The following is a 17117-nucleotide window of genomic DNA, read 5'->3' on the forward strand; positions in this document are numbered from 1 at the left end:
CATTAACTACCTTGGATTAAAAAAAAAAAAAAAGAACGTAACCCCAGGACAGAGGGAGTTTTCCGTACCTTGTAGAGCATTTTATCCCAGGTGCCCCCCAATAGTGTTGGCTCAATAAACACCCCTGGGATGAATGAATGAATGAATGAATGACCCTAGGGTAGATTCTTAGAATGATTAAAACATACCCACTTCTAGCCCCCATAGAGCCCAGATTTAGTGAAGGGACAGAAATAACTAGACGTCCTCACATGGCAATAAGAACAAACAGGGAAAGGGGTGCTTGGGCGGCTCAGTGGGTTAAGCATCGCCTTCGGCTCAGGTCATGATCTCACAGTTTCTGAGTTCAAGCCCCGCAACTAGCTCAGTGCTGACAGCTTTGGAGCTTGGAGCCTGGAGCCTCAAGCCTGCCTCGGATTCTGTGTCTCCCTCTCTCTCTGCCCTTCCCCAGCTCACACTCTGTCTCCCAAAAATAAAAAAAATAAACATTAAAAAAAAAAAAGAACAAAGAGGGAGAGATAAATGGGGAGCCATGGTATGGCTGCTAACTATGCTGGATGGTGAGGAAGTGACATTTGAGCTACGAGCTGTCTGATGAGGAGCAAAGATCGGGGAGAATATTCTAGGCAGAGAGAGGAGCCGGTGCAAAGCCAGAAATGAGCTCTGAGCATTTGATGAACAGAAGGAAAGCCACTGTTTGTGCCCCATCAAGAACAGGTGGAAAAGGGTTAGGCACGGATGGGCCTACAAGGGTCAGATTACTTCTTGTGGGTTTGTTAAGGAAGGGAGCGACTAGGTCTCCTTGTGTATGTCAACTGGTCTTTCCCTTCTCTGGGCCTCATTTTGCCTCATCTGTGAAATGGGGGTAGGCCTGAGGCCCCTCTGCTTCCAGACATTCTCACCATCCCTCAAGACCACCCTAGAAGGCAGGCGCTATTACCATTGGATCAGGAAAGAGGCCCCAAAAGGCTAAACCACTTTCCCAAGGCCACAAGAGTTGTAAGAGCAGCCTCCATTATTTGGAGCTGGCGGCCCCAGAGCCTTCGCCCTTAAACTCCACTGCCTATTGCAGCCCCCATAACCACAACAGGTTCTGCAGGGCGGTGGTCGTTACTCGTCTTCAGCGGCAGGCAGAGCCCTCTATGGCCACTTATAAGCGGGGGGTCCTGGATTAGTCGCTTGCGTCCCCTGAGCTCATTTCTTCATCTGTACGGGGTGCGCCCCAACATTAACCTCAACTAACACAACACTTGGCTGACCAGGAGGAATGAGGCCTCACTGCCAAACAACGGCGTGACTTTCCGAGATGGAAAGTGTGTGTGGGGTGGGGGGGGGGGGCGGGTGTTGAGGGGTTTGGGTGTTTGGGGAAAAGGGACCCGGATCCCTAACGTGTAACATGTGAGGGCTCATAAGTCTTTCCGTTCCTTTCTGGCGTTATTCCCTCCATTCAACCGCGGAGCAACTCTCGATCTCTCCCCCCACCCCCACCCCGTATTTTTTTTCCAGGCTGAAAAGAGGTCGTGGTCCCTTTAAGGCCCGCCCCTCCCTCCCCCAAAACTTCCCAGTGTCTGCTCTCTTTTCGATCCCGGACGGCCGGCCAGGCTCGCCGCCGAGCTGGTAGGGGCTGGGGGCGAGGGGTCGGGGAGGGGTGCAGGGGGATGGGTGGGAGGCGCCGCCCGCCGCCCGCCGCCGGAGCGCAAGGGGTGGGGGAGGGGCGGAGGCCGGGAGCGAGGCGGTGCAGATAACGCGGCCGCCGGGTCGCCCGCCGTGGGCGCGGGCCCGCTGGCGAGCGACCCGGAACGTGTGGCGCCGAGAACGGTTCCGCCGCGTCCCGGCCGCGCGCGACGGCGCGAGGGGCGTACGGGCCGGGCGCGGGGGCGGGGAGGGGAGGGGCCCCTCTCCCCCCTCCCCCCACCGCATTCCTCTGACGTCGGGACCTCGCGACCCCGCCCTTCAGTGGGACCCGCCCCGCCTCGCTTCCCTCGCGCGGATCACGTGTTGAAGGAGCTGCGCCGCCCCTCGGTGCGTTCGGTTTGCCTTTTCGGGTCTTCCCAGTGTGACTGGGAACTGATTTAGGTCCTCATCGGCCCGCTCGCAACTTTCTTATCTTCCCAAACCCGCAGACCCACCAGTCCTGTCTCACTCGCTTAGTGCCACTGACCCCATTTCGAACTTAGTTTCCATGAGGACTCCTGTTTCGGGAACCCTCTTTCACCCACTGGGAATGTTCCGAATCATCTTTGGGGCGGTCGCCCGTACTTCCACGACTCGATCCTCTGCAAGCGCAGCGTCTCCCACCTCCAGCAGTCAGCCCCATAACATTAGAGCCCTTAGGCGGGATCCTGGCTCAGCCTCCGGCCCTGCCCCTAAGTTCTGGCTGTTGGGCGTCGTTGGACCCTAGAGACTCTGAGAAAGGGCATTATCTTCGTGATGTCCCTACCCCGTCTCCACGGAAGGAAGACCCGCCCCCGCTGGACGAGTAGAACACCAGGACTCCCCTTTGCAGAGCGCGAAAGCGCTGTGCCGCGTGCGGGACTTGTCTCTCCCTTACCCACGCGGGACTTCCACGCAGTAGACTTCCCCAGTCTGGTTTCCCCAGACTGTGGCAAGCCAGAGAGGTCAGGGCTGTCGCGTGGAAACCACTGGCCTGAGTGGTCAGGAGTTATCACAGGGCAGGCCTGGGGTCAGGACTGGTATGGACTAGGAACGCTTTTCAGAGCGGAGACTGCTGCACGGACTACTCCTCCGGCAGGAGGGACAGTGGGCAAAGTGTTCCACATGGAAGAATCTGCACGGGCAAAGGTCAAATGGTGCGTGGAAGGTCCTTCCCTGTGTGCAAACTGAAAGGCACTATTGTGGCTGAATTTAGAGGTGGAGCCGTGAAATGACCCCCGGGAACGTGACAGGGTCCTAAGACAATCAGCACTAGCAAATGGTTTTATACCGAAAGGGTTAAGTTTGGGTTATTGAAATTCCTCCGGCATGTAAAGGCCCGAGGTGGAGAGGAATAAGGTATAGTGGTGGGGACAGAGCTGCACTGGCAGCTGCCCCTCTGTCTAGGTCTAGCCTTCGGGCGCAACCCACAGCATGTTAATAAATACTTGGGGTACTGCAGGCCTTCGCCCGTTTAGAGGGTCGCCCCGCCTCCAGAGACGCCTGAAAGCCTGTTCGCGCCTGCGCTCTCGCTTCCGATCCTTTCCTTGACTGCGCCAAAGAGCGCCTCCCGGCCTGGGGAGGGCTTCGCCTTTTCACCCAATCAAAACCCACCGGTGGTCCTACTGTCTAGTGAGGGGACCCTTTCCACTCTTCATTGACTAATCGAGTAGAGACGAAGAAGACGGGCATCTGCAGTAGCCACTGGAGAGTGGCAAAAGGGAGGGGTTTCCTTTTCTCCTCGCCGAGTGGCGCGGGAAGGTAGTCGCTGTGACTGGAAGACTAAGAAGTTTCGGCTTGAGGGATTAGTGAGGAAGCCAATGAAAGTGGAAAGAAGGCGGCGCTGTTCGGGCGAGTGGGGAGCGCCGTTCCTATCAGGTGCTCCAAAGGAGGCGAGGCCGTGCCAGAAACCCGACCTATCAGATTGGAGTTTATTTTAAGGCGGTGGGATTGGCGAAATGACTGGCAGAAAACACTCGCCTATAAGGAGTGTTCCAGACAAACGAGGGCGGGCCGTCCTGCAGAACGGCGTGGGCTGTATCCAATAGGTGCGCAAGGCGTGCGGAGGCTTCCCCTCCCCCCTTGGCGGGACCAGTGGCTCCCCCTATCGGGTGGGGGCGGCGGGTGACAGGCGTGTCCCTCCCCCAATGAGAGGCGGGGGGAGGCGGGTTCTGCGCCGCCATGTCGCGGAGGCTGCTGCCCCGGGCGGAGAAGCGGCGTCGGCGGTTGGAGCAGAGGCAGCAGCCGGACGAGCAGCGGAGGCGGTCGGGAGCGATGGTGAAGATGGCGGCGGCGGGCGGCGGAGGCGGCGGTGGCCGCTACTACGGCGGCGGCAGTGAGGGAGGCCGAGCCCCTAAGCGGCTCAAGACGGACAACGCTGGCGACCAGCACGGAGGCGGTGGCGGCGGCGGTGGAGGAGCCGGGGCGGCGGGCGGCGGCGGCGGGGTGAGGCTAGGGTCTTAGGCTCCAGGGACGGCCGAGAAGGGAGGGAAAATTTTCCACCTTGAGGGTATTCATTTGGTGGGGGGGCCTCTGCGCACGCGCCCAGGCCCTCGCGCTGTGACGGGGTGGGGGAGGGGCAGGCGTTGGGCAAACGGCGGGGTTTGCGCGAGGACAGACGCTTGCGCGTGCGCGCTACTCTGAGCGGGGGTGTGGGAGGCGGAGGAAGTAGCTCGCGCTGCGGGAGGCGCAGTGCGCAGGCGCCGCGGGCTGGGGTGTGGGGGCCAGGCACGCGGCCGGGCCGTTTTTTTTTTTCCTTTATCGTTTAATTCACGGCCCTCCTGCGCAAGCGCACTTCTTGTCCTCGGGCCTCGTGGGCGGTTGTGAGGGCGGGGGTGGCACCGCGTGAGCGGGGAATGGGTGGGCGGTGGCCTTTTCCGCGCTTGGGTGGGGAATTCTGCCCGATCTCTGTTTAATCCATATAGTGTCATAGTTTCTCTCAATAGAGAAGTTGATCTTATTTGAGGCTGTTCCCCCAGAACGGAATGTGTCCCCATTTTTGTGGGCAGTGAACACCGGAAGGAAGGCTTGTGGAAGGTCCTTTTAGCCGTTTGGGAATTGAACTAACTTTGGAACGGCCACAAGTTTGCTTACAATTTCCGGGAGTTAACTGGATGCAGTTGGTTTGCTGAACTAAAATGTTCCCTGAGGGTGAGAGTGAACGTTTTTGGTCTCCTAGTCGGAAAGGACCACCATTTGTTCCTCCTGGCTCGGAGCCCATTTCCTCCTCATGAAGTCCTCTCCCGTTCAGCCATTTGCAGGGTTTTCCAGGGTTTCGTGGTGATCGGTAGCTGTGATTTACTAGTGGTTTAATCTGTGCCAGGCCCTGTTGCCCACTATTAAAAAAATACCCTAACCAGATCTTTAAGAGTTCTTTCTGTGTGAGTACAGGGTGGTATTAACAATTCTGGACTTGTAAAGATGAAGTAAACTTGTTTAGATCTTGTAGCTAGTGAGCGGGGGAGGGGACAGGATTAGAATTTATGGGCAATGGAACTGCTAAACCGCTGAGCTGGTAACCATCATCAGGCGGGTGTGCCTCCTGTGGTTTGTGTGGTTCATTCCTGAAATAGGATCCAATTCTGCCCCTGTTCCACGGGCTTCTGCTTGGTGGCTCTCAGACAGGAGGTTGGGCCCAGAGCCCAGCAGACACTAGAAAGTTACTTTTGTCCTGATTTCGGAAGACTGCTGTGTGTGTGTGTGTGTGTGTGTGTGTGTGGAAAGATGCTTCTTGCAAGGGAATGATCTTGGTTTTTAGCTGCTGTGGGTTCGAGTTTCTTTTCTTTCTGAAGGACCTTTTTTGTCTTTTTCTTCAGGCTGGCCTAGGCAGTATTTTCCAACACAAATTTTGGTGGGTTATTAAAGACTAGAAGCAGTCAAGACTGCCCTGGCTTTCACAGCTTCTGGGTCACAGGCTGTTTTACCATGACTGGACGTGGGGAACAGTAATACTTGGCTGACTGATGTTGGCAACTTGTTTCACTGGGGGGGGGGGGGGGGGGAAGGGTAAAGAGACTGTTGGATGCAGCAGGAGTGTTCTGATTCAGATTGCAGCAGGGTGCTGTTTGAGCCCTTCTTGCAAACTGCTGTCGCCTCTCCATCCCAGCCTTTCCCAGGGTTTCCTTGATGGGTGGAAAGAGAAAAGTTCTAGGAGGAATGTAAGGTGTGGGACATGCTTTGTTCTCCATTCTGCCTTCCTCAGAAGCTGCTGCAGGAACCATAGGGATAGTAGCCACCCACTCAGGGCCTGTGCTTAGCTGGCCCCAAACCCTTTTAGGCTGATTGGTTTGTATGGCCATCCTTTGTTGTCTGCCCTGTGTGACACTTAAGTGTCTCATCTGATGAGGTCCCCAACAGCACAGAGGGCAGTGGGCCACCATCTTGTACAGCAGGAAATGAAGTGATGTTGTTTTCCTTTCTCAGGAGAACTACGATGACCCACACAAAACCCCTGCCTCCCCAGTTGTCCACATCAGGGGCCTGATCGACGGAGTGGTGGAAGCTGACCTTGTGGAGGCCTTGCAGGAATTTGGACCCATCAGGTACTCCTATCAGAGCCCCGGGGTTGGACATAAAGAAGTCACCTCCTTAGTGTTCTATGCATTCTTAATTTCTGGTTGGAAGTGAGGTGGCCGGTTTGGCCCAGGGTCCTTTGGCTATGTCCTGGGACTCCTCCACTCTTGGTTTTGGCTGTCATACTTGGGATCAGGTTTTAGCAAGTTCCATGTCTTTGTTGTTGCCTTTTTTTTTTCTCCTGCCTGTAGTTTCTAGGCAGCAGTCTCGCATTCATCGAGTAGTCACTAAGTGCATTTGTCACGCTGTAGGTGCTGGAAATAGAGTAGCAGATGAGATCGTCTTGGGCCCCTCCCAGACAGCTGCCTACCCAGAGTGGTCAGCACTGTGATAGGAAAGTCCAGGAGCCCGTAGAAGGCATGTGACTCAGGGGAGGAGGGTTCCGGAAGGAAGGCTTCTCAGAGGAGGTGGTACCATCTCTTTTGTCTGTTGTGCCACTTAGGTGCAGGGTGTGGAGGTCAGGAAACCATGATGAAGGTGTAGAGGGGTCAAGAGACAGGAGTCAGTTCACGGAAAGTGGAACGTCTTCCTCTTGCCTGTGTTCTGGGAGGACTGAAACCTGTGTTCTCTCTGCCAGCTATGTGGTAGTAATGCCTAAAAAGAGACAAGCGTTGGTGGAGTTTGAAGATGTGCTGGGGGCCTGCAACGCTGTGAACTACGCAGCCGACAACCAAATCTACATTGCTGGCCACCCAGCTTTCGTCAATTACTCTACCAGCCAGAAGATCTCCCGCCCCGGGGACTCGGACGACTCCCGGAGCGTCAACAGCGTGCTTCTCTTTACCATCCTGAACCCGATCTATTCAATTACCACGGTGCGTGCCAGCGAGCCTTGTTTTAGATGCTTCTGTGAGATCTTCCTTCTTCCCTTCCTGTCCCCTCATCTGAGCCAGATTGACCTGCCAGTGCCCTTTCATCTTGCCCGTGTGCTTTTATAGGATGTTCTTTATACTATCTGCAATCCTTGTGGCCCCGTCCAGAGAATTGTTATTTTCCGGAAGAATGGCGTCCAGGCCATGGTGGAATATCCTTTGTTGGGGGAGGGGTGTTCTTTGAGGTGGGGGGCTCTTACAAGGCTCCGCAGCGTTCTGTCCTTTCAACCAGTGTGGAACTTCCTGAGTGCCTGCCAGATGCCTTCATGGAGTCCCCAGTCTGATGGGAGAGGTCGTTAATAAACAGTCTGCAATACAGTGTGGAAAGCTCAGGGTCAGAAGTGCGGTAGGGGTAGAAATGGGGTGCCGGCAGTGACCAAGAGACCTGACAGGGTGGATCTATTTCTGTGAGGAGGTAGGAGCTGGTGTTCAAGACAGGTACTGGTTTCTGCCAAGGTCCTCAGGTGGGCGGGAGCTTAGCCTTCGGAGGAAGCAGAAGGCCTGCCGCCTGACGGGGTGAGGGTTCACTGCAGGCGCTGGAGGAAGTCAGTAGGGCGTCTTGCGTAGTGCTCTAAAGCATGAGTCAGGGTGCGGTGGGAAGCTGCTGACAGAGCTCCGAGGCAGGAGCATCCTCTGGTTGATGTTTCAGAGGTTGTCCAGCTTTGGTCAAAGCACGTGGCACGAGTAGGAGAGGACTGGGCTAAAGAAGAAAGTGGCTAAGCCTGGGGTGGTGGCAGAGGGGGCCGGCTGCCACTCTGGGCCGGGAGTGCAGATGACAGGAACTCTGGGCAGTGGCTGCCCACCCACGCAGCCCTCCAGCTCACCTCCGTGCAGGCGGCTGGTGACTGGGCAGTGAACTGATCCCAGAGCACATCTGCAGTATGGTCTTCGGGTGCTCTCTTGTCCTCCCTTTCTGGGACGACTTAAAGCCCTGCCCAGAGAGCACCCATCCCACGGTTTTCCTTAACTGTACTCACATTTGATTCTGTGCAGAGTGCCCAGCGGGCCAAAGCCTCGCTCAACGGGGCTGACATTTATTCGGGCTGTTGCACTCTGAAGATCGAATATGCAAAGGTAGGTCTGGGAAATGACTGCCCCTAGTCAACTTCCAGAGGAGCTGGGGCCTGGCTAATTTCAAGCTGTGTCTCGTTCTGCAGCCTACACGCTTGAATGTGTTCAAGAACGATCAGGATACTTGGGACTACACAAACCCCAATCTCAGTGGACAAGGTAATCCTGACGGCCACTTTGTTCTAAACACACCCGCCTTGCCTTCACTTGACTAGTGCACTTCATAGACCCGGGCTCAGGGTTATGTAATGCCATTGGGCTCCCTGTGGACATGGGAGGGCCTGGGGGGGCGGTCAGTTCTTGGAAAAGACACCCCAGTGGGAGATGGTGAATGAAGGGGCCTCTGTAGCTTCTAGTTGCTGCTGGGGGCCCTTTGATGTGGCGGAGGGTGTAGAGCCAAGGCAGAGGCTCGGACGGGGTGGGGAGCAGGCCCTCACTGAGCACAGGGCATGGCGATGGCTTATAAACCATAGCGGCTCCCAGGTGGATTCTGCTGCTTCCCTTCTAGGACCCTGCTTAGGGTCACTGACTCCATTCTCACCGGGCCAGGAATGGTCCTCTTGCTCTCCACTACTGAGAGGGTCTGCTGGGGGGGGGGTGGGGGGGGGGAGGGGCGGGGAGCAGCCGGGGGAGGCGGTGAGGGCTCCTGGGCCCTCGGAGCAGAGCCTTTGAGCAAGTTGACCTTGTGGAGGTGAGACACCCCGGATTGGAGCAGGGCGGACACGCCTCACCTCACTTGTAGAGGGGACTCAGCATCTCTGCGGGGGGCCCAAATGGACAACCCCCTTCCTAGAATCTGTCAAGAATGGTCTGCCTTGGATAGGAGGGAGAGGTGGAGGATTGCCTTTGAACACCAGCCGCACCCCCTCAGCGGGACCGTCCATCTCTGTCTTGGTCTGCTACGTCGGACTAGGCCGCGGGCTGAGGGAGGAGGCTGGTCGCTGACCTCTCACAGGCTCTGGGAGGCCAGAGGCCCCCGTTCCCAGGCAGGCCCGTCTTGCTCGCCCTTGCAGCTGGGAAGCAGTGGGCAGGGTGGGCTAGACTCTTCCCCAGGACCCTCACAATGGGCGCTGTGGGCATGGCCGCCCCTCCAGAGATCAGAGGCAAATTGGTGACCGAGTGAATGTACCAGAGCGGGCAATGGCATTACATGACCGCTAACAGAAACATGGCAACCAACCATTTCTTCTCCAAGGAACACAAATAGAAGATGTGCAGACCGGCAGGGGCTAGTGGCAGGGGCCGGCTGTGCATTGGTTTCGATGCCTCTCAGCTTTGGCCGCCCCGAGGCTGGGGGTCAAACACAAGAGCTGATGAGGTGACCTGGAGTGAGGCGGTGCTTCGCCACCCCTCGGGGACCGTACTTCAGCGGCTCTGCCTCTGCACATTGCTCACCAACACACAGGGTAGAAACCACTAGCTCTTCCTGGAGAGAACAGAACATGCAGCCTCCACCACGTCCCCAGAAACAGCCGCAGACTTGAGCTCACTACATCAAGAACACCACACCGTGCTCCAAGGAACAGCTACAAGCACAGAGACAGAGGCAGACAGAGACAAAGAGAGAAAGAGACGCAACATGGCAGCAGACACTGCTTTTTTATTAAACATTAAAAAGCCAAAATCCAAGCAAACTTGAACCCGAGAATGTACACAGAAGTAGGAAACACAGAGAACAGAGCTCTCCCAGCCAGCCAGCGGCGCTCTTTTCGGAGAACGTTTCATAGACTGAAGTAGATTCCATGGGCCTCCAAGACAATAGGATCCTCTCTCCATTCCTCGCCATATGGGTTGGTTTTTGGTTTTTGCTTTTGTTTTTAAGTCCTTTGGTTTGGGGAGGGCCTTTTTTTTTCTTTTCTGTTTTGATATTTTTATTTTTTCCGCAGTCATCGGCTGCCAACATAATCTGCACCAACCGGAGATCAGAAACCAAAAAAAAAAAAAAAACTTAAACCACAACAACAACAAAAAAAAAAATCAAAAAAAAAAAAAAAAAACCAGATCTAAAACCAGACAGCCAAACAGCTCAGAGGTACACAGTTACCTGCTGGCGGGTAACCGGGCGCGCTCCCAAGGCCAAAAGCGCGGGCATAGTGGGGCCACTGGCACACTTCACAACCAGGAGACACGCACACGGAGCGCTACACAGCCAGAAGCACCGCACCACCGCACTGCAGCACACAATGTGAGGAGGTGACAACATGGAGGGACACTACCCACTTCATACACCTTTATTTTCCACTTTTCTGGTATCTTCTGAGGACAGAACATCTGTGAGCCATTTTTGATTTAATCAAAGCATTGACTTTTAAAAAACAATTCTTAAAAAAAAAATTGTAGCGGATGTGTACCGTAACTTGTATTTATGACTGTAAAACCATGTGATGCAGGGTCGCAGTGTATGTTTGATGGGACGCCATCTTTCAGAACTGTGCTAACTCACTGTTGAAGCGTCCAATGGTAAGAGAAAATACAGATTTGTTTTTTGTGACAAATGGACATTGTACTCTGTACTTCTGCTGTAAGTAGCCCTTTTCCATCTTTGTAATGACTGATTGTTGAAAACAAAAACTCAGGCTGGGTGGCAGGAAAGGGCAGTTGGTCTCGAGCCGTGGGGTTTGGAGTCTGCCAGACCTGGGTTCAAATCCCGGCTCAGCCGCTAACTTGCTTTGTGACCTTGGGCCAACACGTCTCTTAACTGCTCAGTTGAAAGTTAAGTGCTCAGGTTCCTTATCTGTAAAACGGGGCTGAAATAGTACCTACCTCATAGGGTTGTTGTGAGGAATTTCAGAAGCGGTGATGTCTGTAAAGCACTTAGCACAGTGTCTGGCGCTGAAGCGTTAAATTCATGTAGCGACTATGAATCGCACCTGGGGTCTGGGGTGGATCTGCGCCATCGTCCGGGTCTGAGAATGTCGATGCCTTGTATACGACTGCTCAACTGAACTGGTTCTTATGTTGCCCTGCTCGTCCTTTCCTATGGTCCCTCTCCTTGGGTCTGATGTGACGGGGAGGGATTCGGGTGGGGGGAGGACCAGAGTTGAGGAAGAAGGGGCCCAGAGAGCTGGGTGGGCCTAGAGCCCCTAGAACCTTGGGACTTCCGGGGCCAGATTTGATCTTCTGTCTGTCCTGCCCTCCCTTGGTTGTCCGCCTGCTCTTCGCTCCTCTCCCTTCACTGGGAGTTACTTTAGAAATCTGTTGTCGGCCTCCGTGACGTGACAGCTTCCGTAGCATTCTGCAGGCTTCCCAGAGGGCCCCAGAGCCGGGCCTCCCATTTGGGCCCGGGCAGGGGAGAGAGCCCACAGGCAGGCCTCATCCTTCTCAGAGAAAGGAAACCAGCTGCTCCGTATGGGCCGAGGAAGGGAAGTCTGGGCTCCAGCCTTGAGGCTCGGGCTTCATGCCCACCCGGGATCAGGCCACAGGAAGGAGGCCCCAGCAGCTCGGGTGAGGAAGGGAGGGTTTGCCTAAGGCCTGCAGGAACCAAAGGACTTTGAGGTTAGCCCCTAGTCAGGAGGGAAGATCCCTTTTTTCCAAGTTAGGCTCTGACTGTCTTTTCTGTCCACAGGTGACCCTGGCAGCAACCCTAACAAACGCCAGAGACAGCCCCCTCTCCTGGGAGATCACCCCGCAGAATATGGTGAGGGCAGGGGGTTCCCCTCCGTGGACTCCCGTGGCTCATGTGCCCCTGCCCGCCGCCCGCCGCGCAAATTCTCACCCGTCCTCCCTCTCTTTCCTTCCCACCCCCCAGGAGGGCCCCACGGTGGGTACCACAGCCATTACCATGATGAGGGCTACGGGCCCCCCCCACCTCACTACGAAGGGAGAAGGATGGGCCCACCAGTGGGGGGTCACCGCCGGGGCCCAAGTCGCTACGGCCCCCAGTATGGGCACCCCCCACCCCCTCCCCCACCACCCGAGTATGGCCCCCACGCCGACAGCCCTGTGCTCATGGTCTATGGCTTGGATCAATCTAAGATGAACTGTGATCGGGTCTTCAATGTCTTCTGCTTGTATGGCAACGTGGAGAAGGTGAGCTCCTGTGCGGTGCGTCGTTTTCCTCGTAGACCTGGCAGGCCCGAGCCTCATGCTCTTCCCATGGGAGAGGGAGCCTGGCTAGGGGCGAGCTGGTAAAGAGAGGGAAATCACTTAAGCAGGGGACCGGCTGCAGGCATTTTGTTTGGCCCTCACCGTGTGGGTGTTTGGTTATTTCATGCATTGGGGGTGTTAACCAGAACGTTTTAAGACAAAAGCGCTGATACTTAATACTACAAGGATGTGGTTTATACAACTTCATATGGCTAAAGATCGTCGAGTGAGGATTTTCTCCAGAAAACTTAAGATGATCTGGCAACACCGGGCCTTCCTGCCTTGCCTGTGTGACAGGTGGCCGTTCACCTCTGACCAGGTGGCCTCTTTCCTCTCTGTCAGACCCTTCTGAGTCCTGGAGGCGTCTGAGCCTGCGGCCCCTGGCCTAGCCTTAGCGGCCAAGTGCAGGTTGAGCATTCCCTTGTGTGTCTGGCACTATTAAAAGTGCTTGGCGTGTAGTAACTTGCATTGCACTAGAATCCTTAATTAGACAAACAGTGGAATGAAGGCACGGAGGGTGATAACTTGCCCAGGTTCACAGGCTTTTATGTGGGAGCGGGACTCCGAGCCAGAGAACTGGGCTTTTAGTGCCTCTGTTACCAGTTTTTACTGTCTTTAATGCTATCACCCACAGAGAGACTTTTTTGTTTTTAATGTATTTTTGAGAGAGCAAGCGCACACCTGAGCAGGGGACGGGGAGGGGCAGAGAAGGGGACGGACAGGAGCCAAGAGAGCCGGATGCTTTATTTTCTTGCCATGCCCCCTGGCTTTTGTTGTGCTTGTTAAGTGGTGCACGTTCCCGGGGTCACGGCCTGAGGTTAGAGAAACACGGTTGAGCTGAGCACTCACGGTGGGTCAGACGCGCTTCTCCGTTCTCTTGAAACATCACTCATGAGCGAGGAGGTGGAAGCCTCGCTCCAGAGCCAGGAGTTCTTGCTTCGAACTCGCTCCGAACGGGTGGCGCAGGGTCCCTGGAGGTCGGGCGATGGCGCTGATCACGGGTGCCGTCCTCCAGGTGAAATTCATGAAAAGCAAGCCGGGGGCCGCCATGGTGGAAATGGCTGACGGCTATGCTGTGGACCGAGCCATCACTCACCTCAATAACAACTTCATGTTCGGGCAGAAGCTGAACGTCTGGTAGGTACTTCGTCTCTTCAGGCGTGGGAATGTCGGCGAGGAACTGTGAAAGAAGGGACGTGGGAAGTGGCTGCTCTGGAAAGGGCCTGGCAGAGGAGCACGGCGAGGCTGGCTGCTTGTCCGGGCAGGAGTGGGGTGTGGTGGGAACACTCCCCAGGGTTCAGCTGAAGCAGTGGGAAAAAGTGTGTGGGCCTCGCCTCTGCTGTGGAGCGATGCCCCCTGGGGCACATGGCGTCTGCAGACTGGAACGAGGCCCCGGTGGAGGGCCTGGGGTCTGACAAAGAGCTCCCCTTCCCCGGTACAGTGTCTCCAAGCAACCAGCCATCATGCCCGGGCAGTCATACGGGCTGGAAGACGGGTCCTGCAGTTACAAAGACTTCAGCGAGTCCAGGAACAATCGGTTCTCTACTCCAGAGCAGGCAGCCAAGAACCGCATCCAGCACCCGAGCAACGTGCTACACTTCTTCAATGCCCCTCTGGAGGTGACCGAGGAGAATTTCTTCGAGGTGGGTGCTGTGGAGTTGGTCCTTCACTACAGCCATCTGAATAGGCTGTTTGTTCTAGCCTTCCAGCAAATCTCTGTGGAGCCCCTGCTCTCTGCCAGGCCCTGGGTTGGGTCCCAGGGTTGCAGCAGGGACCAGGATAGACGGGCTGAGACTGACACCAGACTTAGTTTGCATTTCTCACAAGCTAGGATGGGCGGCGGCTTTGCTGGAAAGGATTTCTCCTCCCCTGGTGATACAGAGCGGTGGTCAGAGTCCAGTCTCAAACATCCACGTTGTCAGGCCCTTCGGGGGCTAGATAACATCAGAGGGGAGGTGCCTGTGAAGGCCTAGTTTGAGGAAACCAGGGCAGTGAGGGGCTGAGGGCTGAATGGCACGGATGGACTTCAGACCTTGTCATGGCCTCAGACGTTGCTGTTCAGTTCAGCAACACAAGTGGCTGGAGACGGGAATTTTAAAAAGCAGGTTCTCCGTTGTTGGCAACGTAACAGTAATAGTTACTGCTATGACGATGATAGTTAACTTTAGTAAAAACATAGTAAGAGGAGTGTGTCTAAACATGTCTTGGGTCGTGGGGCCACCTTAGAGTATGTTGTGTGATCAAAGCTTAGAAATGCTCCAGGAAAATTGTAAGTGCTCCCGGTCCCGGGCTGCTTGAATCCTGCGACGCGGTACTCCTGTTTCTGAACGTGTTTTCTATCTCTTGCAGATCTGCGATGAGCTGGGAGTGAAACGGCCGTCTTCTGTGAAAGTATTCTCAGGCAAAAGTGAGTAAACGGCCCTTGCCTTTGTTCCCCACCCCTTGGTTGCGCATGGGCGGCCCCCTGCCTCCTGCTCAGGTCGGCCTGAGACCTCTGCGTTGTGACCAGGTGAGCGCAGCTCCTCGGGGCTGCTGGAGTGGGAATCCAAGAGCGACGCCCTGGAGACTTTGGGCTTCCTGAATCATTACCAGATGAAAAACCCAAGTGAGTATCTGTGTGTCCTGCACCCGTTCCCTTCGTGGCCTGATGGTAGGCTGGCTTCGGGCCAGAGCCGACCTTCGTGCCACCAAGGTAGGGCCCCCAGAGATCTCTTCACCATTCGTGACACGGGCAGGGGGACCTGGTCGCCAGGAGATTAGACCGATGGTCCCCATGGGAGGACCAGGCCGGCTGTTGGCTGCCACCCACTCTGCCAGCCTGAGACTTACTCAGACTTGTCCTCTTGGGACTGGCGTTCTGTGCGTCAGAAGCTGCCAGTAAACACCCAGTAGTGTCTGTCACGGAGGCTGGCTCAGTACCCAGGAAAGGGGCTATTCTGGCCAGCAGGTAAAAGGAGTCCGCTAAGGGGCTGGGACTAGGATTCTCCATGGAATCGAAGGAAGGAGAGAGGAAAGCGCCTTCAGTATTGGGCTTGTTTTTTAAGTCTGACGTTGGGCAGTGACCAGGTAGATTCCCTGCAGTCAGTCTGCAGAAATGGAGAGATGGGCAGAAAGGGGGGGGTTCTGGGTGGTTAGAGCCTCTGGAGAGGGGCCCAGACGAATCTTTCTTTTTTCTGTCTCGCAGATGGTCCGTACCCTTACACCCTGAAGTTGTGTTTCTCCACCGCTCAGCACGCCTCCTAATAGGTGCCTAGGAAGAGCCCCATCTGAGCAGGAAAACATTTCTCTTTCCTTTATGCTGTTTGTTTTGGGTTTTTTTGTTGTTTTTTTGGGTTTTTTGTTTTTGTTTTTTGGTTTTTTTTTTTGCAAAAGTTCCTGTATTCCTTTTTTTAAATGCTAGGTTAGTAGGCTTAACCATAATGGAAACGCTGGAAGTCTGGAGGGGGAGGGGAAGGGGAACTGATATCTCCCAAGATTAACCTTCACTTTTTAAAAAATTACTGTACATGTGATTTTTTTTTTTTTTTTTTTCCTGTTCATACATTTGTGCTGCCCGTGTACTCTTGGCACATTTCAATAAAATTGTTTGGAAAATACACTGCGTGCTTACTGGCATTCGAGGGTGTTCCGCATCTCTCCCACCTGGTCCTCTGCTGCCCCAGAGAGAAGCTTGGGGGTCCAGGCCCACAGCCCCAGGAGGCTGCTGGCAGGAGGCGGGTCTGTTGAGGAAACTGGGAGGGCCGGAGGTGGTCTTAATGGTCCCTGCCCAGCCCAATCTAGTTGGGAGAGTCACTTTAAAAGTAAATGTTGCTGAAATTTAAAACGTTGAGAGAGCAAACTACAAGCCTTAATCCTGCCGAGTCACCACGTGTTTTTATAAGGTTGGAAATTAAGACCTCAGATGAAGGTGAAAGTCTCCCCAATCCCTTTAACAATTTTTGGTGATTTATTTTTCCCCTTAAAAGTTCTATCTGGATGGGGGTTTTTGTTTGTTTTCAGAGCAGGAGTTGGGGAGGGGCAGAGATGGGGCAGAGGATCAGAAGCGGTCTCTGGTAACAGCACAGAGCCCGGTTCCGGGCTCGCCACTCGAGCCGTGAGATCATGACCTGAGCCCAAGTCAGACCCTTCATGGACTGAGCTGCCCAGGCGCCCTGAGGGTTTCTTTTAACAAAATGCCCCATGCTGAACAGTGGTGTGTGTCATACCTCACAGCTTCCTCCTCTGCCCCTTGCACAGTATCTCCTGGGGACAGGCCCTAATTTACCTGATTCTGAAGGTAAAATCTAATCTTTAGCTTCTGTAAGCATTGCAATGTGAGGGGTGCTCTCCCAATCCTTGTAGAGGAACCTGTGGGGGGTGGGGGGTGGGGCCTGGCAGGCGGTAGGGTGGGAGGAGCCTACTTGAAGGACCTTGACTCACGCTGGAGGGATGTCTTCCTAGAAGAACAAGTGAAAAGCACAGTTAATTGTGCCTTGTCTGGCACGTGCGCTTGAAAAAGAACCCACGGGCGGTGGGCTGGCTCAGTTGGAAGTGCACGTGACCCAGTCTTAGGTTTGTAAGTTTGAGGCCCACGTTTGGTGTAGAAATTATTTAAAAATAAAATCTTAGCGGGGTGCCTGGGTGGCTCAGTCAGTTAAGCGTCCGGCTTCAGCTCAGGTCATGATCTAGCGGTGCGTGAGTTGGAGCCCCGCATCAGGCTCTATGCTGACAGCTTTCAGAACCTGGAGGCTGCTTCGGATTCTGCGTCTCCCTCTCTGTCCCTCCCCCGTTCACATTCTGTCTCTCTGTTTCTCATAAATGAATAAACATTAAACAAAATAATAAAGTCTTAGCTGGGGCACTTGGGTGGTTCATTTGGTTAAG

General features: G+C 54.9%; 1 protein-coding gene across 7 annotated transcripts; it reads left to right on the top strand.

The window, feature by feature from the left end:
• Nucleotides 1–1503: 1503 nt before the first annotated feature.
• On the top strand, nucleotides 1504–15850 carry HNRNPL (heterogeneous nuclear ribonucleoprotein L). Of its 7 annotated transcripts, none has more exons than XM_043598991.1 (13): nucleotides 1506–1617; nucleotides 6076–6194; nucleotides 6803–7040; nucleotides 7164–7249; nucleotides 8075–8171; nucleotides 8255–8327; nucleotides 11734–11805; nucleotides 11917–12197; nucleotides 13270–13391; nucleotides 13696–13897; nucleotides 14604–14661; nucleotides 14764–14859; nucleotides 15439–15850. In XM_043598991.1, the coding sequence occupies exons 3-13, from the start codon at nucleotides 6816–6818 to the stop codon at nucleotides 15495–15497; spliced, it is 1371 nt and encodes a 456-aa protein (XP_043454926.1). In that variant the 5' UTR covers nucleotides 1506–1617; nucleotides 6076–6194; nucleotides 6803–6815; the 3' UTR covers nucleotides 15498–15850. The 7 variants fall into 7 exon arrangements, with proteins under 7 accessions (XP_043454924.1, XP_043454926.1, XP_043454920.1 ...); XM_043598985.1 differs by lacking the exon at nucleotides 1506–1617 and adding an exon at nucleotides 3655–4098; XM_043598987.1 differs by lacking the exon at nucleotides 1506–1617 and adding an exon at nucleotides 3815–3930.
• The last annotated feature ends 1267 nt before the right edge of the window (nucleotides 15851–17117 follow it).

The sequence above is a fragment of the Prionailurus bengalensis genome, chromosome E2 (assembly GCF_016509475.1).
Source record: "Prionailurus bengalensis isolate Pbe53 chromosome E2, Fcat_Pben_1.1_paternal_pri, whole genome shotgun sequence".
NCBI classification, from domain to species: Eukaryota; Metazoa; Chordata; class Mammalia; order Carnivora; family Felidae; genus Prionailurus; species Prionailurus bengalensis.